Below are 26,959 nucleotides of genomic sequence, written 5' to 3'. Positions count from 1 at the left end.
GCAGAGCCCTGGGACCAATTTAACCCCTCCCCTCCTCCTCCTTCCACAGGAGACAGTGGGAGCTTCCTGCCTACCCCTCACCCCCACTCCACCTGTACCCAGTCTGGCCTGCTTAGGACATAGGGCTCCCTGAGGACAAAGCCTAGTCTTTGTCATCTGGGCCTGACCCAGCTTGACCTCGTGTTCTCAGCCCCTTATCACGTCGCCATGACAGTGGGAACCAGGCAGTGGCGTACTGGGCCACGGACTGACCCCCAGCTTGCACACTAGGTCCTCCAGTGACCTAGAGCTGGGGACAAGTAGCTTGCATCCCCTGGGGGAACAATTTGGCATATGCACCTGCTGGAGATGGGAATGTGGGGTTGGTCCCCCCAAGGACACTGGATATGGAGTACAGGTTCCCTGCAGACAGATGTATTCCTGAGTCCATTAATGGGGCAGTGGAGGGTCCTAAGGAGTTGGCGCCTTGGGGGAGAGAACACATATTTGGTGGAAAGCAGAGAAGTTGACCCCTGTCTGTCCTACCCACCTCCCCACTCTAGAGCTATATTGAGAGGTGACAGGAGATGGTTTGGGAGGGGCAGCTGGGAGAGCGTTCCTGGGTGTGAGGGTGTAGGGCAAGCCAGGGCAGGGGAGTCTGGCTTTGTTTCCTGCACACAATGTCCACTTAGTCATAACAGGCATGGCCTGTTGAAGACCTGAAACCTACCGCCTCTGAGAGGCGGCATCACTGGAGGCTGGGGAGGGGGGCCCTGAGGGCCTGGGGCGCTGGGGGGCACCCACGAAGACAGACATGTGAGTATGAGCCCCATGAGGGTCGGGAGGGAGCGCTGGGGTTCTACCTGGGGAGGGGGATCAGACGGCAGAGCCCCGCCCCACCCCTGCAGAATGCAGAGCTTGGGGCCCAGCTCGTGTAAATTCCCGGGGCGGCCAGGACCCCAGCCAGCCTCAGCAGCACCTGCACCCTCTGGCAGCCCAGAGAGGCGGAAGGGAGCAGCGCCCGCCACCCCCCCACACCCCCGCCCTCAGGCCCAGGGATTAACGCCTCTTGCCCCTTGCTCCTCCCCACCCTACCCCGCCCCTCACTGGGAGCAGAGGGTGGCAGAGGAGGGGTAAAAGCTTATTTGTGCAAATGTGTGTTTCAGTGTGCATAAAAGCAAGAAGGAAAATCTGCAAACTTAAGTGTGTAAGTGTGAAATATCTGTATGCATGTGTTTAAGAATGGGCACGGACCCATGGTGGCCAAGGCCATGTGTGAGGGTGCTGGACTGTGGGTCTGGGTGCGAATCTGCTTTGGTGGCATGGGGGAATCCCTTCCCCTGTTTGAGCGGTTAGACGGTGGTCACTGTATCAGGAGCAGCAGGGAAGGGGTTGGGGGCTCCAGATGTGTCCCCAGAGTAATGCAGCCTCACGTTCCCAGGACACCTGCCTGCAGACTTGGGGACCAGAAGGAAACCAGGACTGCACAGAGAGGCCAGCATGGCAATTCTTTTCCTGACAAAAGGAAACTGAGTCAAGTTGCTGGGAAGTAAAGCCCCTCCCTGGGCATCCTGGCTCCAGCTGCCAGTCCCCAGCACCATGGGACTCCAGGTCCAGAGAGAGTGGGGAGTTGCTCCCAGCCTGGGCTGTGTGAGGACAGGCCCGGGAGGAAAGGAGGGAGGGGAGCCCGTGGTTGGGGGCAGGGGACAAGCATCTGGCCTGCAGAAGAAGGTGGCCCTCACCCAGCGTGCTCATCTCACCCTTCAGGTTAAAAATAACCAAGGTAAAGGGCCTGGTGGTGCGGGGGCAGTCGTGTGAGAAGTCCTGTCTTCCCACTATCTGCCCATCAGTCCTTTGGAGGGGAGGAATGTGCCCAAGGACTAAAAAAAGGCCCTGGAGCCAGAGGGGCTAGGGCGACAGACCTTTCATGGGCAAATCTGGAGGTCCTCTTGTCCTCTTGTCACCTCCAGAGCCAAGGGATCAAGGGAGGAGGGGCTGGGAGGGGAGAGAGGTGGGAGGGAGGGTCCCTAGGGAAGGACTCCAAATTTAGGCAGTGGGTGGGTGCAGCGGGATATAAAGGATCGCGCTCTAGGGACAGAGTGACACTCCTCTGAACCAGGTAAGATGGGGTTTGGGTGGGAGCTCCGTAGCTAGCCCTCAGAGCCCCCAACTTGAGGGGAACGGGGGTGCAGGTCAGTTGGAGGCCCAAGGGTTCTGCTAAAACTGACGTTCTCCAGCCCTGGGAAGTTTCCACTGACAGAGGGGAGGTTCCAAGGGGAAAACCAGAAACCTCTTTGCTTCTCCTATCTGCATTTCTTTCCCTGCATCTGTCCTCTCCTGCTTTCTGTGTCCTGCGTGTGCGTTCTCCATCTTTGTCCCTCCTTGGATGGCTTCCCTCTCTTTGCCCAATTTTATTCTGCCTCTTGGTCTTTGTCAGTACTTGTCACTATCATACTTCTTTGTCTGTCTCTCCTCCTGCCCTTCACAGCTGCGTGTTCTAATCTCCTTGCCTCTCTGTTTCCAGCTCGGATTCCACATCCCACTCCTCTCACTTTTACTAGCTCTGCATCCTTTCTTTCCTGTCTCTCTGCCTCTCATCTGCCCCTGACTGCCCATGTCGGTCTGTCCCACTCGGCTGGCTCTCGGTTTAGCCTCCCGGCTTACTTCTCCCCACGGGCCTGCCTCCGTTGTTCCTCATTCTCCTTGTCTGTTCTTCCCTCTGCCTGGCTGTACCTCTGTGGCTCCGCCCATGGTCCAGAGTCTCCAGGATTCTCTGTGAAGAGATCGCCGGGTGAGAACCACCCCAATTTTCTCCTGGAAGCCAGGTTGCTGCACCAGGGGCCCCCTGTCTCTCCTCTGAGCAGCTCAGCACCTCGCCTTAGCAAACTCTAGCCAATTCCACCCCTGACAGATTCTCCTTCAGCTTCACATCAGAGGGCAAGGGAAGCAGAACCCGAGTTGGGGAGGGCTGGACCCAGGCCAGGTAGAGAGGTGAGAGTGATAGGACCCAGGTGGTGAGGAGGTGGAGCAGAGAGTCGGGGGCAGAGGGCAATGCCACCCACTGAGGCCTGGGCCCTCCTGTCTCAGCCACAGAGGAGGGACAAGATGACCGATGCCCAGATGGCCGATTTTGGGGCGGCGGCCCAGTACCTCCGCAAGTCAGAGAAGGAGCGTCTAGAGGCCCAGACCCGGCCTTTCGACATCCGCACTGAGTGCTTCGTGCCGGATGACAAGGAAGAGTTTGTCAAGGCCAAGATCTTGTCCCGGGAGGGAGGCAAGGTCACTGCCGAGACAGAGAATGGCAAGGTGCGTGGGGCACAGCACAGGGTGGTGGGTGCAGGGGTGGAGCCACATGCAGTGGGACCTGAGGGGCTCTGGAGAAGAGCCAAAGCCAGGGGGGGTGCTGGATGAGCCCCCCTCGAGAAGCCCAGCCTCTGAGTGAGAACTGACCTTTCTTGTTAGGTCTGAGCAGGTGTAACAAGGCCCCACGCCAGCCCGTTGCCAGAGAGGATGTTGGCAGCTGAAAACCTCAGCTGGTTTCCTCCTCAGAGGGGACTTTTAGATAAAGAGGGCATAGACACAGCATCAAATGAAGCTCCCTTCTCAAACCTGCATCCCTCCACTCTGCCTCAGCTTCCTCCATGAACCGAGTCTCCCCAGTCCTCCCCAGCCATACCAAGAGCAAACTTTTACCGATGAACGCAAAGAGCAGGAACTCTTAAGTGGAATGCTCAGTCCAGGGCTGACAACTGACACTCAGAAATCCACAGCCCTGGTCCCTCATGCCAGCCACGAGAACTGCCACTGCTCAGCAGCAGTGGCTCAGAACCGTGTGTCTCGCAGACATGCTGGCTGACTGTTGCGTCCCATTGAGGTGTGTAATAACAGGCCACAACCTCTGGGGACTTTGACCCTGAACCCAGCTCTGCCACTAGCAGCCACCATGCTGGCAAATCATTTAGTTATTGATCTACAGCTTTCTCCACTGTAAAAAAATGTTGGAATACCTACTTGCAGGATCTCATGACGTCAGGGCACGGCAAACTGACCAGTGGCGATCAAACCATTTGACAGTGACCAGTGAAGAGTGTAGGGTAGATGGGTGAGATGTTTTTCCGTTAGTGGCAAGGTTTGCCCTGAGCAATTGATGCCCTGAAGTACTGCCCCCCAGAGTCAGGGTAAGGTGTGTGTGCACAGGTCAGAGAGTGGCCAGCCTTAGACAATTAAGCAGGGACTGAAAGGTGATGCTCATGGGCACAGGGTCTGGGGAACTGGCAAGACACAGGGACTCTAGGACAGTTCCTAGGAAGGGAGAGACAGTGGGCAGGTAGATTATCTGGTGTCATGGGGAGCTATGGGCTAGGGCCCAGGCACTGGTGAGAGAAGAGCTAGGGGAACGAGGCCAGGTCACAGCCTGTATTCTGGGAGGAGGTAAGTGGGCGAGGCTGGCAAGGGTCCTGGTGGGAGTGTGGTCACCCCTGTCCTACTGCCCCACCCCCTCCCCAGACAGTGACCGTGAAGGAGGACCAGGTGTTGCAGCAGAACCCGCCCAAGTTCGACAAGATCGAGGACATGGCCATGCTGACCTTCCTGCACGAGCCTGCGGTGCTTTTCAACCTCAAGGAGCGCTACGCAGCCTGGATGATCTACGTGAGTGTGTCCTGCACATGGCGGGCAGCCTGTCCTGCACAGAGTCCAAAGTAGGCCGGGGCGATTCTCTCACTGGGAGGAGGTTGGAACTCTCCCAAACGGCTCTCTGCCCCCATCCCATCCCTGGTCAGCTGCAGGAAGAGAGGAGCCAGCTGGGCTGACCAGGGACTCCTCTGCCTGTCACCACTGCCCATCCCAGGCTCTCCCTTCCAACTTCTCATGACTGCCCTATCTCCTGCTTCAGACCTACTCGGGCCTCTTCTGCGTCACCGTCAACCCCTACAAGTGGCTGCCGGTGTACAACGCCGAGGTGGTGGCCGCCTACCGGGGCAAGAAGAGGAGCGAGGCGCCGCCCCATATCTTCTCCATCTCCGACAACGCCTACCAGTACATGCTGACAGGTGAGCCGGCTGCTCTGACCTGTGGCCCCTCAGCCCCACACCCATGGACCTGGGCCCTCAGCCCTGACCCCATTGCCTCTGCTCTTTTCTCTTCCAGATCGGGAGAACCAGTCAATCCTCATCACGTGAGCAAACACCATCCACCCACAGAGGGGCGTGGGCTGGGGGGGACCCAGGCTGATTCCTGGGGGTGATGGGGTGGGGAGGAAAGGTTTAAGGCGGAGACTGCAAGGAACTGGGCTCTCCGAGGAGTGCCGGAGTGACCTACAGTGCTGGGCAGACTCTCCAGGGAGCTGGGCCTCGGGGGAGGAGATTAGATGGCTGGGACTCTGAGAGAGGGGGGTGCAGTGCTGAACTTCGAATGGAGGGTGGTGGGAATCTGGGTTCTGATGGGTCCCTGTTGCCCCCAGTGGAGAATCTGGGGCAGGGAAGACTGTGAACACGAAACGTGTCATCCAGTACTTTGCCAGCATCGCAGCCATAGGTGACCGAGGCAAGAAGGACGTCAATGCAACCAAGGTGCCGGGTGGGCCACGGGCTCAGCAGAGGGGGACTGGGGGCGGGCTGACCAGGGGACCCCTAGCCCTGCCCTGGGAAACAGTGAAGACTGCACCCCTGAGCCCAGTACTCAAGACCTACCTGGCAGGAGACACACACTCTGAGGTCTGAATATGATGCGTTGGAGCTGCAGACCCCCCAGCAGTTCATCCAGCCACACACCCGCCCTCCCCACCACCACCTGGAGGTGGACTGGAGATGCAGCCTCGCACTCTGCTCCCTCTGCAGGGCACCCTGGAGGACCAGATCATCCAGGCCAACCCCGCCCTGGAGGCCTTCGGCAACGCCAAGACCGTCCGGAACGACAACTCCTCCCGCTTCGTGAGTGCACCTGACCCCTGCCAACGGGCCTCATGCGGCCTCAGCAAAAAAAAGGGGGGTGCAGTTTTGCCAACAGTCACCCCACCTGGTTGATTGTCCTGCATTTGGTTTGGGGATATCAAATAACACACACACACACACACACACACACACACACACACACACACTCCAAACCCTCTCCACTCAGCCCGGCCCCCCAAGTGCTGGGAACTCAAGAAAAGAGACCCAGAGCCACCACAGCTGTTCCAGAGCCGAGTAACAGGGCTGATTTGGGTCACATTCTAGATTTTCCTTATGACTGTTTCCAAAGCTCTTCCACACTGGAAGTGGGAAGAGAACATGGGCGTTGGAGCCAATTCCCCAGCATTCCATCTGCCCAGCAAGTCCCCACACCTCTCTGAGCCCCAGTTCCTTCATCAGTGAGACAGAGGTAGTAGTATCTACCTTGCTGGTTATTGGGAGGATTACAAGAGATCATATCAGAGGTATAAGCAGGACACATTCTATCAGTGCTCATTCCTGTGTCATTTCTTTCTTTTTTTAAAAAATATTTATTTATTTATTTATTTGGCTGAGCTGGGTCTTTAGTTGTGGCACGTGGGATCTTCACTGTGGCAGGCGGGATCTTTAGTTGTGGCGTGCAGGATCTATTGATAGTTCCCTGACCAGGGATTGAACCTGGGCCCCCTGCATTGGGAGAGCAGAGTCCTAACAGCTGGACCACCAGGGAAGTCCCCTCCTGTGTTGCTTCTGCTCAGAGATCCCTGGGTGGCATGTGGGGATGGGCATCCTCTTCCCTGTTTTACTGATACTAAACTGGGATTCCAAAGAAGTCATTTACATTTCCAGAACCGTCCAGGGCATTCTGGGTTGCAATGAGGTCCAGGATCTCCATGTGTCTCTTGTGGCCAGTTCTCTCACTCTTTGTCCCATCTGCCCCCAGGGGAAATTCATCAGGATCCACTTTGGAGCCACTGGAAAGTTGGCTTCTGCAGACATAGAAACCTGTGAGTACGTGGGGAGCCCTGCCCACACCTCCGGGTGCTCCACCTCTGCCTTCATTCCCGCTGGATGCCCCACCTCAACATTTCCCCTCCATCTTCTGTCTCTGTCTACATTTGCCTCTTGGCTTTAGAATTCTTCTTCCTTTCAACCGTATCTTTCCCCTGGCTCTCTCCACTTGCCGGGAGAGCTCTTCTCCCCTGACCTCCACCCTTTTGCTGGCTTGGCTCTTTCCCTCCTTACCTGCCTTCCTCCCCTCTCCTCACTTCAGATCTCCTGGAGAAGTCCCGGGTGATCTTCCAGCTGAAGGCTGAGAGGAACTACCACATCTTCTACCAGATCCTGTCCAACAAGAAGCCAGAGCTGCTGGGTGAGCCCAGCCCGATGGCCCTGCTGCCCCCAGCGCCCTCCGCAAGCCCGCCTGTGCAGGGCAGATCCCTCCTCCTCCTCACCCGTCCCGCCAGCCTGCTCACCCCCCCTCCTTCCATCTGCCCATTGCCTTTCTCTTCCTCCCTCACCTTGGACTCCCCTGTGTCAATTCTTGCCTCCCTTTCCACCCTTCCTTGCTACTTTACTCCTTCTCCTCTGCATTTGCCTCCCCTTCTCCCACCTGTCATTCGCCCACCATCCTTCCACCCTGGGTCCTCACCGCCCACTTTTCCTTTTCTTCTGGGTCCTCCCCTTGGTCCTTGCTGACGGTCCTCCTCTCTACCTGCTCCCGCTCTTCCCTTCTCCCCACCCCTCCCCCCCACCGTGCCCCCTCCCACCCCCTTGTCCCCTGCCCTGTCCCTCGCCTGGACAGACATGCTGCTGGTCACCAACAACCCCTACGACTACGCCTTCGTGTCTCAGGGGGAGGTGTCCGTGGCCTCCATCGACGACTCCGAGGAGCTGGCGGCCACGGATGTGAGCGAGGAGGCAGTGGGCGGGTCCCGGGGCTCCTGGGCCGCCCGCCCCGTCACTCACTCTGCCTCTCTCGCCCTGCCCCAGAGCGCCTTCGACGTGCTGGGCTTCACTCCTGAGGAAAAGGCCGGCGTCTACAAGCTGACGGGCGCCATCATGCACTACGGAAACATGAAGTTCAAGCAGAAGCAGCGGGAGGAGCAGGCCGAGCCCGACGGCACTGAAGGTTCGAGGACAGGAGAGCAGGCGCTGAGAAGGCCTGAGGGGATGGGTGTCTGCCAGTCATGCAGAGACAGTCCTCTAGGAGCACAGTCTCCCATTCTGTGTCCAAAAGGGGTGCCTTTCAACGATTTTTTTTTTTTTGGCTGCGTTGGGTCTTCGTTGCTGCGTGCGGGCTTTCTCTAGTTGGGGTGAGCGGGGCTACTCTTCGTTGCGGTGTGCGGGCTTCTCATTGCGGCGGCTTCTCTTGTTGCGGAGCACGGGCTCTAAGAGCGTGGGCTTCAGTAGTTGCGGCACGTGGGCTCAGTAGTTGTGGCTCGTGGGCTCTAGAGCGCAAGCTCAGTAGTTGTGGCTCGCAGGCTTAGTTGCTCCACGGCATGTGGGATCTTCGCAGACCAGGAATTGAACCCGTGTCCCCTGCATTGGCAAGCGGATTCTTAAACCTGTGCCACCAGGGAAGTCCCTATTTGCAACTGTTTAACGAGAGAGGTAGGACCTGATGGTCCTGGGCAGGGAAAGAGGGTCTGCTGAAAGTGCTTGCTTATCCCTTTCCTTCTCCACCAGATGCTGATAAGTCCGCCTACCTCATGGGGCTGAACTCAGCCGACCTGCTCAAGGGGCTGTGCCACCCTCGAGTGAAGGTGGGCAATGAGTACGTCACCAAGGGGCAGAATGTCCAGCAGGTGTACTACTCCATCGGGGCGCTGGCCAAGGCCGTGTACGAGAAGATGTTCAACTGGATGGTGACGCGGATCAACGCCACCCTGGAGACCAAGCAGCCGCGCCAGTACTTCATAGGCGTCCTGGACATTGCCGGCTTCGAGATCTTCGACGTGAGTGGGGAGCCCCGGGGCCGGGAGAACCATAACTCACTGGTTCGCACAGGCAGCCACTGCTGGCTGAGCCGGCTGCAGGCCAGGCGCGGGGACGGCGGTGGGCTCCGCAGTGGTGGAGGCGGTCATGTGTCTTCAGGGGGCTCTCCCTCCCCGCCCTGACAGGGGAGGGGAGGGACAAGCTGCACCCCTTGCCGGGCTGGACGCAGCCCTGGGCCCACCCCATGGGCCACGGACAGCTGCCCGCCTGACCCGCTCCCCTCCCCCACCCCCCGCTCTGTAGTTCAACAGCTTTGAGCAGCTCTGTATCAACTTCACCAACGAGAAGCTGCAGCAGTTCTTCAACCACCACATGTTCGTGCTAGAACAGGAGGAATACAAGAAGGAGGGTATCGAGTGGGAGTTCATCGACTTCGGCATGGACCTGCAGGCCTGCATCGACCTCATCGAGAAGGTACCGATTCGGCCCCTCCACACGGTCCCCTTCACCTGCCATCCCAGACAAAGTGGCAGCCCTGTCCCTCTACACCCAGGAAACTAGTCCCCAGAATCCCAAGCCCTGCTTTCACACACTGTGACATCAGAAGCATACACAGGTCCAGCCCTTCCTTCTCTCCCCAGCACCTAAGACCTTGTTCTGTCTGGTGGACACCTCCCAGGGTCTTAAGAGGGGGATGTAGTGAAGGAGAGGGCTCCTGGCCCCTCTGACACCCCATGAGAAGCATCATTCATGGGAAGAAACTAGGCTGAAACTAGACATGTTGGCTTCCCATCCTCTCCCTGTTGGCTGAGGATAAGCCTGTTTTCAGCTCCTCTTATCTATGGAGGTTCCTCAGAGGAGACAGGACGGAGCTGGTGGGAGGCTCCCAGTGCTGACTTGCTCCCAGGGCTCCATTGCTGATGGAGGCCAGAGGCCGCAGCAGCTGCCCCTCCCCCAGCCCAGCCACGGCCAGTCAGAAAACAGGGCCTTCCCCACAAGCTTTGCGTAGTTATCCAGGGTGCTGCTCTTCCAGAGGCCTCAGATTTCCCTGAAATTGTATGTAGAAGTGTGTGTGGACTGGTGGTGGGCGAGGTGTATATGCAAGTATGCGTGTGTATGTGCATTTTTCTGGGGAGGGAGTCTTTGGATTCGCCAAATTCTCAGTAGGATCCCTGTCCCAAGAAAAGTCAAGAGCTGCTACACTTTCTGAAGTGCAGGACACTGTGCAGAACCCGATCCCTCTAACCGTTCCTTGAACGATTGTTACCCGTCATATAGGCACGAGTCTGGCCTGCCCTGTGGTCTGGCGCCTCTGACACACTTCTGTCCCAGCCTTCACCCCACGCAGGGAGCCATTCAGGAAGAAGGGGCTGTTCTTGAGCCCTGGTGGGGCCGGGGGCTGGGGATTGGGAGTACAGGGCTCTTCTCTGGGTCCACTGGGGCAGAAAGAGGTTACATTGGCCAGATCTGAACGTATTCGGATTTAGGTTAACTCCAGGAATATTGGCTTCCTGTATTGGGACACGAGGTACCAGCTTGGGCTCTCTGTGGCCTGCCTGCTACACTGGGCTGCAGTCTCTCCTCTGTCGGGGTATGGGACTCTGCAAGCCTGGGAGTGCACTCAGTGATGCTCTCCCCCTCCCCACCCCGCCATCAGCCCATGGGCATCATGTCCATCCTGGAGGAGGAGTGCATGTTCCCCAAGGCCACTGACATGACCTTCAAGGCCAAGCTGTACGACAACCACCTGGGCAAGTCCAACAACTTCCAGAAGCCGCGTAATATCAAGGGGAAGCCGGAAGCCCACTTCTCCCTGATCCACTACGCTGGCACCGTGGACTACAACATCACAGGCTGGCTGGAGAAGAACAAAGACCCGCTCAACGAGACGGTAGTGGGCTTGTACCAGAAGTCCTCCCTCAAGCTCATGGCCACACTCTTCTCCTCGTATGCCTCCACTGATGTCGGTAAGAGGGCAGCCCTGCACTGCCAGAGCAGTTCTGGAGGTGCAAGGGGCCAGGATCCCGCTGCTTCAAAGCACACAACTCTAAAGGCAGGAGGGAGCCCGTGAGCCATGGGAGGGGGTCAGGAGATCCCACAGCGGCCCATCTCTACCCCTTCTGTGGAAGTGCCATTTTGCCCATTGGGTTATGGACGTTGTTGTACATGCTGTGCATCTCTTCAAGACTCTGAGCAACTGAAGATCAGTGAGGGGGGCAGCACATCACTGCCGCAGGCCTGGCATGGAGCCGTGCCTGCAGGAGGTCACAGTAAATGTTGAGAGGATCACTGAACATACAGTAGAACAAACGAGCCTCCAGTTCAGAGAAGGAAGAGAAAGGGTGTGAATTGAAACGATGAGGGTAAAGTACAAGAAGAAAAGTAGAAAGTGGAAAGATGTAAGCATGGGTAGGGGTTAGAAGGGAATGGGAAGAGAAAGCACTGATATTATTTCAATGCTTGCTTTGTGCCAGGCACCGGAAGGGCACGCTCCATGCTTGATCTTTTCTAATCTTCTTCTCCTCCTCATGAGAAAACTGAGACTTAGAGAATTATTTGCCCAAAGTCACACATCTAGTGAGCAGCAGAGCCTTGCCCCTACCCAAGGGCTCCTCTGTGTTCAAGCCCTTGTTTATCATTCCTTCTCTTGTTATTAGGGGACAGCAGTAAAGGCAAAGGAGGCAAGAAAAAGGGCTCATCATTTCAGACAGTATCAGCCCTCCACCGGGTAAGAAGGGCCCAGAGATGCCAAGAGACTTGTGGTGGACAGGCCCAGCCCAGAGCATTTTGTCTGCACCACCCTAACCTGATGCTCTGAGTTTAGAGAGGAAAGAAGCTAGAGTTATGTGGTCGTTTTTGGCGTGTAAATTCTATACAAGCCTGAACTCACATCATAAATTATGTATCAGCTCCCTATCCCTTTGAGGGTTCTGGTGACAGGTTGTCTGGGTCCCAGGGCTCAGGGACCAAAGGGATGGTCCCTGTGGCTCCTGACCTCCAACTCTCATCCACCCCCAGGAGAATCTGAATAAGCTGATGACCAACCTGAGGACCACCCACCCTCACTTTGTGCGCTGCATCATCCCCAATGAACGGAAGGCTCCCGGTGAGCAATGCACAAGGTTCTAGTCTGGAGAGGGCACTTGGCATCCACTTGCCCTAAGGCTGATGCCCTCCCTCTCCCTTCCTGCCACAGGGGTGATGGACAATCCCCTGGTCATGCACCAGCTGCGCTGCAATGGCGTGCTGGAGGGCATCCGCATCTGCAGGAAGGGCTTCCCCAACCGCATTCTCTACGGGGACTTCCGGCAGAGGTGAGTACTAGGGCCCTCCAGGGCTCAGGGAACAGGGGGAGCATGGGCAGCCTCGGGTGGGAGGGGAGTCTTCAGGTGGCCTCAGATTCTCTGGGCAGAGAAGATCAGTGCAGAACGTGGGTAACTACGGGCACCTCCCTCCCAGGTACCGCATCCTGAACCCGGCAGCCATCCCCGAGGGCCAGTTCATTGACAGCAGGAAAGGGACAGAGAAGCTGCTGGGCTCCCTGGACATTGACCACAACCAGTACAAGTTTGGCCACACCAAGGTGAGTCCAGAGCCCAGTAGGGTGGCGTTGCAAGATGTGTGACCATGCTGAGTGGACCAGTTGGGAGTTTGGAAGGCAGACCCCTGATTCCTGGCTACCCGTATCAACCAAGGGCTGGAACCCAGGCTTCCTTTCTGTCTTGTTTTTCACATTTCACTCCCAGGTCTAGGATGTGTGGATAACAGGGCCCTGGGAAGTTGAGCCAGGGTCTCCCACACTCTCCCTCCACCCTGGCTACCCTTCTCTGAGGCTGTGGCCCCCTTGTCTCTACCCCTCACCCCCAGGTGTTCTTCAAGGCGGGGCTGCTGGGGCTGCTGGAGGAGATGCGGGATGAGAGGCTGAGCCGCATCATCACCCGCATCCAGGCACAAGCCCGGGGTCAGCTCATGCGCATTGAGTTCAAGAAGATCTTGGAGCGCAGGTGAGGCTGGAGGGAAAGAGAGAGGCACTCCCAGAGATGTAAGAGGCAGACAAGCAGAGCGAAGTGGCATGGGTCAGGAGACCTAAATTCAAATCCTGGCTCCACCACTTACTAGCCAGCCTGAGCAAGTGACTTTGCCACTCTGGGTCTCATTTTGAATTCTTTAAAAAAGAAAATTCCCCTTAGGGAAATACAAATTAAGACTCCAATGAGATACCATTTTTAAACACTAGATTGACAAAAATCAAAAAGTCTGACTCACTGCTTATGGATGTGTAAATGTGTGCAATCTCTTTGGAAAACAACGTATCATTTTCTTTTAAAGCTGAACAGTTACATACCTTTCCACTCCTGAGTGCATTCCCACAGAGTAACTCCTGCACATATTCAACATGAGACAAAAAAGAAACTTTATAGTAACATTGGTCAAAATAGCAAAGATCTGGAAACAACTTGAATTTTCATCCACAGGAGAATGGGTGAATAGTAGTATACTCATTCAGGGGAATATTATAAAGAAACGAAAAAGGAGGGAACCAAAACTACATGGTACAATATGTTTGAACCTTAAGAGCATATTGCTGAGTAAAAAAAGCAAGTCACAGAAGGATACCTATTGTGTGATGCAATTTTTATAAAGGTCAGAAATAATTTTTAAAATAGCATATTGTTAAAAGATGCATACATATATGGTTAAAATATTTTTTGAAAAAGTTAGGAAACAAAAAACACAAGATTCAAGGTAGTGGCTGCTTCTGGTGGAAGGACCAGGAAAGGGGATGGGGTGGAGCCCACAGGTAGAATCAGTGATGGCAATGCTCTAGTTCTTGTTTGGGTGATGAGTTCACGGACAATCATTTTGTTTCATGCTTCATGACTTACACATATATTATAGATATTCATAAATGGAAAATATCATATTTTTAACATGCTTGAGGTTCTTATGAGATTAGAAACACCGAACACAGTAGACATTCTGCAAGTGGTAGCTTCCATAGCTACTAATACTCCAGTAAGGAAGATAAAAACTGCCCTTTTGTTGAATTGATCAATTAATAAATATTTATGGAGCAACTCCATGTTCAGTGTGGTTATGCTGAGGTGGGGTTGCCTATCAAGGCTACAAGACAGGGTTCCTGCCCTCAGGTGCCTACAAACTTGCTTAGATGTGCTGGGAGCCGAGTGCTGCTGGCCCCATGATTGCGAAGTGCTCTTTTACAGTGCCCTTCCCTGCCTCCATGTTTCTTTGCCAGGGATGCCCTGCTGGTAATCCAGTGGAACATTCGGGCCTTCATGGGGGTCAAGAACTGGCCCTGGATGAAGCTCTACTTCAAGATCAAACCGCTGCTGAAGAGCGCGGAGACAGAGAAGGAGATGGCCACCATGAAGGAGGAGTTTGGGCGCCTCAAAGAGACGCTGGAGAAGTCGGAGGCTCGACGCAAGGATCTGGAGGAGAAGATGGTGTCCCTGCTGCAGGAGAAGAACGACCTGCAGCTCCAAGTGCAGGCGGTGAGACCATTTCTCCTCTCCCCTCCCCTGGATTATAGCCCGTCTCATCACCAGGGACTATGAGTCTCAGAGCTCTGGCTCTCTTTAAGACCCTGGATCTCTTCTCTCTTTCATCACCATCTCTCCTCTCTGTCCTCTTCTCCCAGGAACAAGACAACCTCAACGATGCGGAAGAGCGCTGCGACCAGCTGATCAAGAACAAGATCCAGCTGGAGGCCAAGGTGAAGGAGATGACCGAGAGGCTGGAGGACGAGGAGGAGATGAACGCCGAGCTCACGGCCAAGAAGCGCAAGCTGGAAGACGAGTGCTCTGAGCTCAAGAGGGACATTGATGACCTGGAGCTGACGCTGGCCAAGGTGGAGAAGGAGAAGCACGCAACAGAGAACAAGGTGAGGGCAGCTCCCTCTGGCTCCAGCCCAAGTCTCCTCAGGATTCCCAGACCTGAGTGTGGCCCCGGTCCTTGGCATTGGAGGTCTCCACAGATGTCTCCAGGTTGGTGACCTTTGACCCTAAAGGGGATGGGGTTCTTGGTCAACAGGTGAAGAACCTGACAGAGGAGATGGCTGGGCTGGACGAGATCATTGCCAAGCTAACCAAGGAGAAGAAAGCTCTGCAAGAGGCCCACCAACAAGCCCTGGATGACCTTCAGGCTGAGGAAGACAAGGTCAACACCCTGACCAAGTCTAAGGTCAAATTGGAGCAGCAGGTGGATGATGTGAGTAGTAACAACCATGCTCCATCCCTCTCAGGTTGGGATTTTTCAGGCAACACCAATGGCCAAGGGGTTCCCAATCCCTAGAACTAACTTTCATGACCCCTGGGGCCCTTTTCTTTCTGCAGTGCCTCACTAGGCTGGGTCTCTAATCCTTCATGCTTGCAGGGCTAACTCTGCTGGTCTGACTACCAATCCCATTGGACTTTGGGTTTAGAAGGGAGCAGAAGAGGATGCACTGTGGATCTCAGGTTTCCTACACCCTGTTCATTTTCTTTTCTCCACCAGCTGGAGGGATCCCTGGAGCAGGAGAAGAAGGTGCGCATGGACCTGGAGCGAGCCAAGCGGAAGCTGGAGGGTGACCTGAAGCTGACCCAGGAAAGCAACATGGACCTAGAGAATGACAAGCTGCAGCTGGAAGAAAAGCTCAAGAAGTAGGAGCCTGCGGCGGCCAGGAAGGGCTACTGAGGGTGTCTGGCCTGAGGTTTAGAGTGCAAGGTGCTGCAGCACCTCTGGCCAAGGCTGCTCCGGCCACACAGCCCCCGCCCCCCACCTTCACCCTCGGGGCCGGGGGAGGGGACTGGTCCTTGCCTGCCGAGGCAGAAGGAGAGGATGGGCACAGAGAAAGGAAAACCACCTGTCACCCTCTTCTCCTCCAGGAAGGAGTTTGACGTTAATCAGCTGAACAGTAAGATAGAGGATGAGCAGGCACTGGCCCTTCAGCTGCAGAAGAAACTGAAGGAAAACCAGGTGAAGTTCTTCTGGGTGTAGCCACCCAGGAGCTCAATGGCGCTGAGGCAGCTGAGGCTGTAGGAGCTGCTTAGGGTTCTAGACAGTATCTAGAACTCCAAGCCGCCCGGAGGCCCCAACAGCCCTGACTCACAGGCACTCGGGAACATCAGCCTTCCCCCATTAGAGCAATAATGTCTTATTTCAGCTATTTGGGGGACTATTTGGGGGAGAGGGTGGGGATCATACTTACTAAAAGGGCTTCTCTTGCTGAGCTATGCTCCACCTCATGGGTTTTCTGCTCTGGGACAATTGGTAGGGCTCCGTCCTCCTCTAACCCTTACTTTTGGTGCTTCTCCCTGCTTCATGGGGGTGAGAAGGGCCTTCATGGAGCACCTTCCCATGGGAAGCTCTGTTCTTATTCTTCCCAGGTATTTACCCTAGCCACTAACTCAGGCTGGATCCCCACAGAGCACCGTGATATGGAGTCAACTCCTGCAAACTTGAGCAAGTCACTCCCCCTCCTGAGCCTCAGATTCTCCTCTCGTCTGTAAAATGGGACTAATGACCCCTGCCTTGCAGAGAGATATTGTATAGGAGCCCACTTTGTCAACCAGGAGGCAACATATATATGTTATTTTAATATAGCTCAGGCTAGAGAAGTGAGCCAGCCACTTGCAAGAAGATGTTCTTTTGTCTTTCGCATGGCTTTCTCATCCCTCTGCAGGAGGAGACTGGATTCACAGCCAGAGTCTCCCTTGCCTTTAATGCACCCTGAATTTTAATGTACTTTTAGTCCCAAGTTTGTCAGAAGAGCCCTGGAAGCAAGGAAGGCAGGTACTCTCATTCCCATTTCATAGCTGCAGAAGCTACACGGCCACATCTGGACATAGTGACTCCAAGGCCACAGGGACTCAGCTATTTATCCTCTCATTTTCTTATGAGACCACTAGTGGAGAGAACTGATCTCCCCTCAGCATTCAGGGTCGATAGCCCAGGGTGCAAGTGACACATGAACACAATTCCCCTCCTCTGGGGGCTGCTCAGGGGCTGGTCTGCCTTCAGTGATACTCTTCCCTCCCATCTTCTTGGGTGCCCCTTCTGGGTTTTAGCGTGAATATTAGGACGTCCCCAGGTTCTCCTACCCTGGTCTGGGCAACCTCTTTGACTGTTGAACCCAGAACAACTGTGCCGTTATCCTCACCAGGTCTTGGCAATGGGCTGTGGCTCCTCCTTCTTCCTGCCCAAGCTCTTGCACTCAGTCCCCATTCTCCATCCTGGGAGCAGGGGTGTGGTGGTCCTCTCTCTCCTTCTCCCAGGACCCCCTCACACACATTCCATCAACACCCTCCATAACCGCAGATGAAGGGATCCCACCAATCCTCCCCTTTGCTCCTTCCTAGTCAGACAACAGATCAAAATTGTAAATGGGACATTCTGCCAATTTAGTCAGGCCAAGGCTAAGGCCAGAAAATAATGAGGTAAGGACATGATACAGAGGAGGGCACCCTGCTAGCACTCACCTGGCCTGGAAGGGAACAATTAAGCTGGAACCCAGCCCTGGGCATAAATAAAGTAAGCCCTGGAGAGTGAGGAATATGGTTGATTGGAGTTTGTGGTTAATTCGGAAGATTACAAAAGTTTTTGATTATTTGGAGGCACATTGTTGCAAATATTTGTAAAATACAAGCACCAGCTTTCCTGCCTTATCATTAGCAGAGCAGAGCCTAGTGAATCTGTGGAATCTTTGAGACCCAAGACCTCACGGGATCTCAAGATCCCTCTCTGAACACAGATTCTCAGGATTCAGGGCTGCAGATGCTCAGACTGGGTCTGAGATGCCCCTCCAGGAAATGCCTTGAAGGTTTGGCTTCAACCAAATTCCCACTGACGGTCCGTGCACTATAGGATGTTTGGCAACCTCCCCGGCCCCTGCCCACTAGATGCCAGTAGCAACACCCCCTCCCCAAGTCATGACCATCAAAAATGTCTACAGGCCTCGTTGACTGTCCCCTGGGGCACAGAATGTCCCCTGGTGAGAACCACTGCTCTGCAGGACCTGGGTGCTTTGGCCAGGAGCCTTCTAGAGCCCTGGGGAGGGGGCTCTGATGGAGGGGTCAGGCGGTGGGTCTGAGCCCCCTATACCCTGCCCAGGCACGCATCGAGGAGCTGGAGGAAGAGCTGGAGGCCGAGCGCACTGCCCGGGCCAAGGTGGAGAAGCTGCGCTCAGACCTGTCCCGGGAGCTGGAGGAGATCAGTGAGCGGCTGGAGGAGGCCGGCGGGGCCACGTCTGTGCAGATCGAGATGAACAAGAAGCGCGAGGCTGAGTTTCAGAAGATGAGGCGGGACCTGGAGGAGGCCACGCTGCAGCACGAGGCCACGGCGGCCGCCCTGCGCAAGAAGCACGCCGACAGCGTGGCCGAGCTGGGCGAGCAGATCGACAACCTGCAGCGCGTGAAGCAGAAGCTGGAGAAGGAGAAGAGCGAGTTCAAGCTGGAGCTGGACGACGTCACCTCCAACATGGAGCAGATCATCAAGGCCAAGGTGGGCCTCTGCTCTCCTCTCCTCGCCCTCTCCTCCCTCACAGCCTCGCAGTGCGCCTTCCTTCCACTTCCTCTCTGCCATCGCTTTTATTCTCACTCCCTTCGTCACCCTCTGGCCTCTCTCCCTTGCACCTGCCTTGCCCTCCACCTGTGTCTCCATCTCCTCACCATCTCTCCCTTCTTTAATTCATGCATCCTCTCCAGATTGTGCCCCTCCAGCCCCGCCCCATTTCACCCCCCACCCCCTGCCTCTGTGCTCTCCCCAACCTTGGCCCTCCCTTCCTTCCTCCAGTCAACCCAGCCCCTCCCACATTCACCTTTCTCTTGTCCCTTACCGCCTGAAGGCAAACCTGGAGAAGGTGTCCCGGACACTGGAGGACCAGGCCAACGAGTACCGGGCGAAGCTAGAAGAGGCCCAGCGCTCCCTCAATGACTTCTCCACCCAGCGAGCCAAGCTGCAGACGGAGAACGGTGGGTGCCCCTAACCAGCCCTGCGCCTGCCTCACGGAAGAGCATCAGCTGCCCCCTTCCATGGCCCACAAACGCTTGTTCCCACCTGCAGGTGAGCTGTCCCGGCAACTGGAGGAAAAGGAGGCTCTGATCTCCCAGCTGACCCGAGGGAAGCTCTCCTACACCCAGCAGCTGGAGGACCTCAAGAGGCAGCTGGAGGAGGAGGGCAAGGTGAGGCCCGGCTACGGGGCAGCGGACAGGATTGATGGCAGCCCTGGGGCAACCAACCTCAGAAATGGAACCTGGAAGCTGCAGAGAGGCCTCTGTAATGAAAAAACCTCCAGGCCAGGTTCTTCTACTCTTCCGCTAAGCCACACCCGAACATCACTGAGCGCCTCCTTTCTTATTTGCAAGGGATGGGCAAACTGGGAAGGTACCTTAAGATGTTGAGATTCCACACCAGCCCTCACCCTGCAGGAGGCCGGGGCTTGGTTGAAGTTCATAGATATGAAAAGGATCTGGAGAATGGGGAGAGGGCCTTCCCTCCCACCTTCCCAGACGCTGAGCCCGCCTCCCGGTGCCGCCCCTCTCAGGCGAAGAACGCCCTGGCCCACGCGCTGCAGTCAGCCCGGCACGACTGTGACCTGCTGCGGGAGCAATACGAGGAGGAGACGGAGGCCAAGGCCGAGCTGCAGCGCGTCCTGTCCAAGGCCAACTCGGAGGTGGCCCAGTGGAGGACCAAGTATGAGACGGACGCCATCCAGAGGACCGAGGAGCTGGAGGAGGCCAAGTGAGTCCTGGGCAGCCCCCCACCCTGCTTCTAAGAGAGGAAGGCTCAAGAGGACATGGGTAGAGACAGGCAGAGTGGGCACGGGAGGCAGATTTGAGGCGGAAGAGAGGAGGTAGGGAGAAACGTGGTGGGCAATACAGGTGCTTGCGAGGGAGCTGGGGTCCTGCGCTCTGAGTGAACCCTGGCTGGCCCTGACTCACTTCCTGTGACGGGCGAGCTTTTGGCCCGGGTTATACCTGATGCTCACGTATAAGACGAGCAAAAAGCTTGTTGGTCAGAGGAGCTACCGCCGATCAGCCTGGGTGGGGAGAGGTGAGGGCTGCCACCCTGATGCCGCTCCCCGTAGGGAAGAGCCTCTGTTCTAAGCACCCGAAGCCCTGGCTCCCTGGAGGCTGGGGTTCCAGGGCCTGAAGGGCTGCTCAGTGTCCCAAGGAGCTGGGTGGGAGGGCCGGGCCCTCCTCATCGGGCAGTTCAGGGAGGGGCCGTCCCAAGGCCCCACGGTTCCCAGGTAGAGTGACACACATACACCCAACCGCCCCGGGCAGGAAGAAGCTGGCCCAGAGGCTGCAGGACGCGGAGGAGGCCGTCGAGGCCGTCAACGCCAAGTGCTCCTCGCTGGAGAAGACCAAGCACCGGCTGCAGAATGAGATCGAAGACCTGATGGTGGACGTGGAGCGCTCCAACGCGGCCGCCGCGGCCCTGGACAAGAAGCAGAGGAACTTCGACAAGGTGGGCCCAGGCTGGGGGCTCGCAGCCAGGGGCCAGAGCAGGCGGGCAGGCGGGAGTCAGGAACGTCCTCCCAGGAGGCAGAGGCTGGGAGGAGGCTGAGCCCAGGAGAGGGGCCTGGGCGCCCCTGGAGGTGGGGCTGGGGCTGCCCGGTGAGCCGCGTCCTGTCCCCGCAGATCCTGGCCGAGTGGAAGCAGAAGTACGAGGAGTCGCAGTCGGAGCTGGAGTCCTCGCAGAAGGAGGCGCGCTCCCTCAGCACCGAGCTCTTCAAGCTCAAGAACGCCTACGAGGAGTCCCTGGAGCAGCTGGAGACCTTCAAGCGGGAGAACAAGAACCTGCAGGGTGCGGGGCCCAGGCCGGGGGCGGGGGCGGGGCAGGGAGGGTCCGCACGTGGCGCCACCCAGCGGCTCCTAGAGGCGTGCCCCGCGTTGGACCCCGGCTGCCCCCAGCTGAGCGGCCCGCCCCTCCCACAGAGGAGATCTCCGACCTGACTGAGCAGCTGGGCTCCAGTGGAAAGACCATCCACGAGCTGGAGAAGGTCCGCAAGCAGCTGGAGGCTGAGAAGCTGGAGCTGCAGTCGGCCCTGGAGGAGGCCGAGGTGAGGGCCTGGCTCTGCCTGCACCCCTGCCTCCGACCCTCTCCTACCCACCCCCGCCCTCCTGTCTCTGACTCCGCACTCTCCCTCACCTGGGGGTGATGCTGACCCAAGACAAAATCTATCAGCTCCTTATTCTTAGTCCAAGGTCATATACCCACTACCCATGACTACCTCCAAAGCCAAGGTCTGTGCAAAGGAAAATGCCACACACAGCTTGATCATAGGTTTGTTTCCCACTGGGTTTATAAAGTTGAAACCTGGCCATCATAACAACCCCTCAGACAGGGGGTGGGAGCATGGGCTCCAGACTCAAACAGACTTGAGTTTGAAACTTGGCTTCAGGACCACCACTTTGTCATTGGGCAAGTTCCTTAAGCTATCTGTACCTCGGTTTTCTCATCTGTAAAATGGCATCAGTTGTACATACCTCATGAGATTTTACGCATGACTATTATGAAGATTAAATGAGGTAACGTGCTTAAGCGCTTAATATATATTAGCTATTGTTACTGTTCATTTGTAAGAACCTAGCGATAGCCCTGAGATTTGGGGCTTCTAACTTTTTTCACTACAGGGTGAGGGGCCTGGGAAACAAAGAGAAATGTTTGAATTTGTGGTTGTAAAAATCCTTCCCTTTTCTATGATATTTTAGATGTGTCAGGATCATGCAGTGTTGGTGCTGGAGGGTCTTGACAATTGTGAGCTCAGAACCCTTTCCTTGACAGAGGAAACCGGGGATATCCAGCACTTCCTCCCCCAGAGCAGCCGGATGGCCTGGGATGCAGGGGTCCCCCCTCCCCATCTCTTCTCAGCTCTTCCCCTCCTGGGTGACACCTTGCATCCTCCCAGCCTCCCTCCCCAATGTACCCTGTGCCCTGACTGTCAACTTCGGTCCCTCTCCCCTCCAGGCCTCCCTGGAGCACGAGGAGGGCAAGATCCTGCGGGCCCAGCTGGAGTTCAACCAGATCAAGGCAGAGATGGAGCGGAAGCTGGCAGAGAAGGACGAGGAGATGGAGCAGGCGAAGCGCAACCACCTGCGGGTGGTGGACTCCCTGCAGACCTCCCTGGACGCGGAGACGCGCAGCCGCAACGAGGCCCTGCGGGTGAAGAAGAAGATGGAGGGCGACCTCAACGAGATGGAGATCCAGCTCAGCCACGCCAACCGCGTGGCCGCCGAGGCCCAGAAGCAAGTCAAGAGCCTCCAGAGCTTGCTGAAGGTACCTGGTGACTCTTGGAAGCAGGAAGTCACCTCACCCAGAGAGGGTTGGTGGCCGAGTTGGGGGGTGGCATCCCATCACAGCACCAGATCCCTCCTGCCCCGGGGCCGTCGCAGACACCTTCCACAGGTCCCACCTGAGCCACCGCCAGGGGCTCTCCACAGCATCCAGTTCAGCTGACAGCCTTCTGATGGGCCAGAGCCCAGCCGCCTCTCTCACGCCCACTCTCCTGATGCGCAGGACACCCAGATCCAGCTGGATGACGCGGTCCGTGCCAACGATGACCTGAAGGAGAACATCGCCATCGTGGAGCGGCGCAACAACCTGCTGCAGGCCGAGCTGGAGGAGCTGCGGGCCGTGGTGGAGCAGACGGAGCGGTCCCGGAAGCTGGCCGAGCAGGAGCTGATCGAGACCAGTGAGCGGGTGCAGCTGCTGCACTCCCAGGTGAGAGGCCAGGAGAAACCTGCCGAGCAGCAGAGCCAGGACACCTAGCAATGCTCTGAATCAGATGCCCTGAGAAAGCATATGTCCAACCTGGATCATAAATTATTTCATCTCTTGGACCAGCTCGCCTCTGTTAGTCATGGCTGCGGAACCACAACCTTGAGAAAGGGGTCTACACTTAAAAGCTAAGAGTGTCATGGTGGATTGGTGGTGCCTGGCAAAATCACAGATCTGGGAGTCATGGAATGCATGCTGTTATGTGATATCCTACATCTAGAAGACAGCCAGCCTCAGCTTGCTGTATTAAAATGGGACTTTTGGAGTTGAAAGAAGCACAACTGCATCTACTTGCAAACCAAATTCTCCACAGAACACCATTTTTCTGCAATCCCATATACACTGTTTTCAGCTATAGTCGGTTTTTATGTCCATCTCACTGCACTGCCCTGTGGAGTTTTGTTCCGTAATCTAGTACATATGGGAATGACATCACCCACTGATGTGGTCCTCTCTTCCTTACCCAACTCGTTCTATAACTATAATCACTTCCAGGATACAGTCCCTTTAACCAAGTTTTTCCCATTTTCCTTGGAATATTTTCATACTCCTGCACAGACATGTTACTACAGAGCTCAGGAGTAGAAGTACAGACCCCTTCCTGCTTGAAGTCTTTCTTCAGAGCTGAGTCCCTTTAGATATAATGTGTAGAATATATCTATTTTCACAGGAAAAGAGAAAGCAGGTGCAAAGCAAGGAAAATACTAAAAGCAAGACATGTTTTTTAAAAATGACCCGTTCTAATTTTCTCTGGGTAAAAGTGTAGAATCAGGCAGCAAAGCATACATTCAGTAGTTTTCTTTACCTTTATCTAGAACACCAGCCTCATCAACCAGAAGAAGAAGATGGAGTCAGACCTGTCCCAGCTTCAGAGCGAAGTGGAGGAGGCAGTGCAAGAGTGCAGGAACGCCGAGGAGAAGGCCAAGAAGGCCATCACGGATGTGAGTGACCGCTCCCCTCCTTGCCCTCCCCAAAAGACTCAAACCAGGGCTGTGGGTCCAGGCCAGGCCACTGTGCTGTAACAGCGGCGACTCTGCCACTCTGTGGGTTTGAGGGCCTCGGGGAGCAAATGGCAGGATGGGCAAGAGGTGATCCTTGATGGGAAAGAAGGGGCCCCGGGGCCCTGTTCCTTTACACTCTCTGCCGTGCACAGGCCGCCATGATGGCGGAGGAGCTGAAGAAGGAGCAGGACACCAGTGCGCACCTGGAGCGCATGAAGAAGAACATGGAGCAGACCATCAAGGACCTGCAGCACCGGCTGGACGAGGCCGAGCAGATCGCCCTCAAGGGCGGCAAGAAGCAGCTGCAGAAGCTGGAGGCCCGGGTGCGGGAGCTGGAGAATGAGCTGGAAGGCGAGCAGAAGCGCAACGCAGAGTCCATCAAGGGCATGAGGAAGAGCGAGCGTCGCATCAAGGAGCTCACCTACCAGGTGTGGGCGCGGCCGCTGCTCTGGGGCCGGGCCCTTAGGAGTGGACATGAAAGCGCATCCCTCGCCCCTCCTCCTGACCCACACCGGCCCCACACAGAGCCACCCAGCCCTCCTGCCACCTGCTCCTTGAGAAGCTGTCTTGAGATTAATTTTCTTTCACAATCTCTGGAGACTGTTTGGCTTGAGTCCATGAATGTTTCTAGCGAAGGGAGAATCTACTTCTACTTCTTGAAAGCTCTTTGAACCAGCATTTCCCCAGTTTTTGTTTGTTTGTTTGTTTGTTTGTTTGTTTTGTGGTACGTGGGCCTCTCACTGTTGTGGCCTCTCCCGTTGCGGGGCACAGGCTCCGGACGCGCAGGCTCAGCGGCCATGGCTCACGGGCCCAGCCGCTCCGCGGCATGTAGGATCTTCCCGGACCGGGGCACGAACCCGCGTTCTCTGCATCGGCAGGCGGACTCTCAACCACTGCGCCACCAGGGAAGCCCTCCCCAGTTTTTTAATAACCTGAAGCACTACCATGAAGGCTTCAGAGCAGTCCAAGCAATCTTTCCACCAGTCTCAGAGGCAGGGGCATTGTGTGGCATTTTAGTGATAAAAGTCAAGGATGGGAAAAGGCTCAGATCTTCCATGGAACTTCTGGGACAACAAACAGAAGGCCTTGGAGAAAGAAATCCCAAAATGTTCTAAGCCCTCCATCTGTATAGCTCAGAGCTTATGCCTCTGACCTGTTATTTTCACAGTGTGCCTGGGCAGGAGAGACAGAGGAAGGGGGTATTGGTCCATTTGACAGCTGGATATGGGAGGCACAGGGAAGAGATACAGATGTAGAACTTCAGGTGTATTGTGGGCATAAGTGGAAGTAGCGTCCTAGCACATGCAATGATCAGGAATGATCACGTGACATTGGAGCCAGTGATCCTGGTGCCCAATACGTGACCCAGTACAACGTATATTGGGTTATGATAGATTAGAATGATCTGGATTATGATAATCCCTTCTTTCTGCTTTCATCATTAGTCCTCTCTGCTCACTCCAGAACCACTGGCCAAGAGCACCTCTGGTGCTCCAGATTAGAGCTGGAACAGCCCTGATGTTTCCATATTATCAGATGAAGAAATCCCATTTGGTTCCGAGCCCCTCCTCCCATTTCTCACCTTAAGGCCACAGCCCTCCTTGCTTTTTAGATCCTGGACTGAGGACCTTGCCGTGCCCTTTGACCTATAAGCAGTGTCAGAGATGAAGTTTCCCCACCACCTCTTTTTTTTTTTGCGGTACGCGGGCCTCTCACTGTTGTGGCCTCTCCCGTTGCGGAGCACAGGCTCCGGACGCGCAGGCTCAGCAGCCACGGTTCACAGGCCCAGCTGCTCCACGGCATGTGGGATCTTCCCGGACTGGGGCACGAACCCGTGTCCCCTGCATCGGCAGGCGGACTCTCAACCACTGCGCCACCAGGGAAGCCCTCCCCACCACCTCTTTGACCTGACCTGTTGGAGGGAAGAGCAGCTAAGGCGTGAGGAGAAGATGGGGTGGTGAGGGAGGGAGAGATAATCGCTTCTGCCCCCGCCCCTAAAACTGGCTTCTCCCGCCCATATGCCCCCAGACGGAGGAGGATAAGAAGAACCTGCTGCGGCTGCAGGACCTGGTGGACAAGCTGCAGCTGAAGGTCAAGGCCTACAAGCGCCAGGCCGAGGAGGCGGTGAGTTCATGGTTTTCTCCACACACCCCTCCTATGTGTCAGAACCAACAAGTGTCCACCCCAGCGTGAGGCCTGGATGGAGGGTTTGCTGTTCACTTTAACTCTCAAACTCAGAGCTGTGTCAGGCACTCTAAGTTAATAAGAGCAAAGCTTATTCCACCCAGGACCTGCCCACAAGCTGCTTATAATCCATATACCGGTAAGCCCAAGAGAAGGCAGTGCAGCTGCTGATGCAGGTCAGGGGGCCAGCCAGTGCTGAAGGCTGGAAGGTGGCAGGAGAACTGGGCCTGGAAGAGGACCTGAGCAGGCATAGCACAGTGGGGAGGACATCCGGGTGAGCACAGAAGTGTGGATGTGACGTGCTGATGAGCACACCTGTGCAGGAACCCCCGGCGGTCCAGGAGCACTGTCAGAGTCACATTTGGACAGGTGAGGTGAAGCTGGATTCTGAGGGCAGGGAGACCAGGCAGCGTGGGATTCCTCTTGGGCAGTGAGTGGCTGGGAGTCTGAGTGCTGGACAAGTTTGAGGAGGGGGCCAAGCCAGGAGCAGGACACCCTTGGCAAGGCTGTTGCAGGAACACGGGTGAGGGGTAAGAGCACTGAGCCCCTGGTCAGGGACAGACTAGGAGGCTGGGCCCCTTCTCGCCTCATCCTCCCGCCCCCCAAACCCCCGCAGGAGGAACAGGCCAACACCAACCTGTCCAAGTTCCGCAAGGTGCAGCACGAGCTGGATGAGGCAGAGGAGCGGGCGGACATCGCCGAGTCCCAGGTCAACAAGCTGCGGGCCAAGAGCCGCGACATCGGCGCCAAGGTGGGTCCCTCCCCAGACCCTGCTACTCACCCCCCAGCAGCGCGGCCCCAATGTCAGTGCCCTCTTAGTGGGCACTCCTCCCCCTGTATTTGGATAGCCCTGAGGGTCCCACAGCACTCACACCTGAGCATCCCCCCTCCTGCTCAGAGAAGCCCCCCCACAGACTGGAACCTCCTTAGAAAGCCCAGTCCCACCCCCCCCGAACCACAAGGACCCCTAAATGGGACCCCAAGATCCCTGAGGCCTGAACCTCTCCCCACTAAGGGCATCTCCCTTAGGCCCCTCAAAGCCCTAGAGATTCCTCCCCACACCCTTCCTCCCTCCCGCCAGCTGCCCCCTCACACCTTTTATTCTTTCTCAGCAAAAAATGCACGATGAGGAGTGACACTACCTCTGAA

At 56.2% G+C, this 26,959-nt stretch overlaps 1 protein-coding gene across 2 annotated transcripts; it reads left to right on the top strand.

Annotated features, from left to right (window-relative positions):
* Positions 1 to 3,084: 3,084 nt before the first annotated feature.
* MYH6 (myosin heavy chain 6) lies at positions 3,085 to 26,946 on the top strand (the record flags this gene model as incomplete). 2 transcript variants are annotated; one of them, XM_081228601.1, is made up of 37 exons in its annotated part: positions 3,085 to 3,285; positions 4,486 to 4,629; positions 4,874 to 5,030; positions 5,128 to 5,155; positions 5,441 to 5,549; positions 5,817 to 5,909; positions 6,853 to 6,916; positions 7,183 to 7,281; positions 7,714 to 7,817; positions 7,902 to 8,040; positions 8,598 to 8,866; positions 9,150 to 9,320; positions 10,504 to 10,813; positions 11,504 to 11,574; positions 11,865 to 11,952; positions 12,043 to 12,160; positions 12,306 to 12,429; positions 12,714 to 12,850; positions 14,104 to 14,359; positions 14,506 to 14,748; positions 14,898 to 15,074; positions 15,360 to 15,505; positions 15,731 to 15,821; positions 17,955 to 18,344; positions 18,688 to 18,814; positions 18,906 to 19,024; positions 19,387 to 19,583; positions 20,129 to 20,312; positions 20,486 to 20,651; positions 20,783 to 20,907; positions 21,816 to 22,124; positions 22,365 to 22,568; positions 23,441 to 23,566; positions 23,779 to 24,054; positions 25,655 to 25,750; positions 26,427 to 26,561; positions 26,926 to 26,946. In XM_081228601.1, 37 exons carry the CDS (start codon positions 3,085 to 3,087, stop codon positions 26,944 to 26,946), a joined length of 5,814 nt encoding a protein of 1,937 aa, XP_081084727.1. The 2 variants fall into 2 exon arrangements, with proteins under 2 accessions (XP_081084727.1, XP_081084726.1); XM_081228600.1 differs by having other exon boundaries at positions 26,923 to 26,946.
* Positions 26,947 to 26,959: the final 13 nt, after the last annotated feature.

This window comes from Mesoplodon bidens (assembly GCF_964165515.1).
Source record: "Mesoplodon bidens genome assembly, chromosome: 3".
Lineage (NCBI taxonomy): Eukaryota > Metazoa > Chordata > Mammalia > Artiodactyla > Ziphiidae > Mesoplodon > Mesoplodon bidens.
Note: the sequence above shows the minus strand (reverse complement) of the source record. Positions and strands in the feature narration are given on the sequence as shown.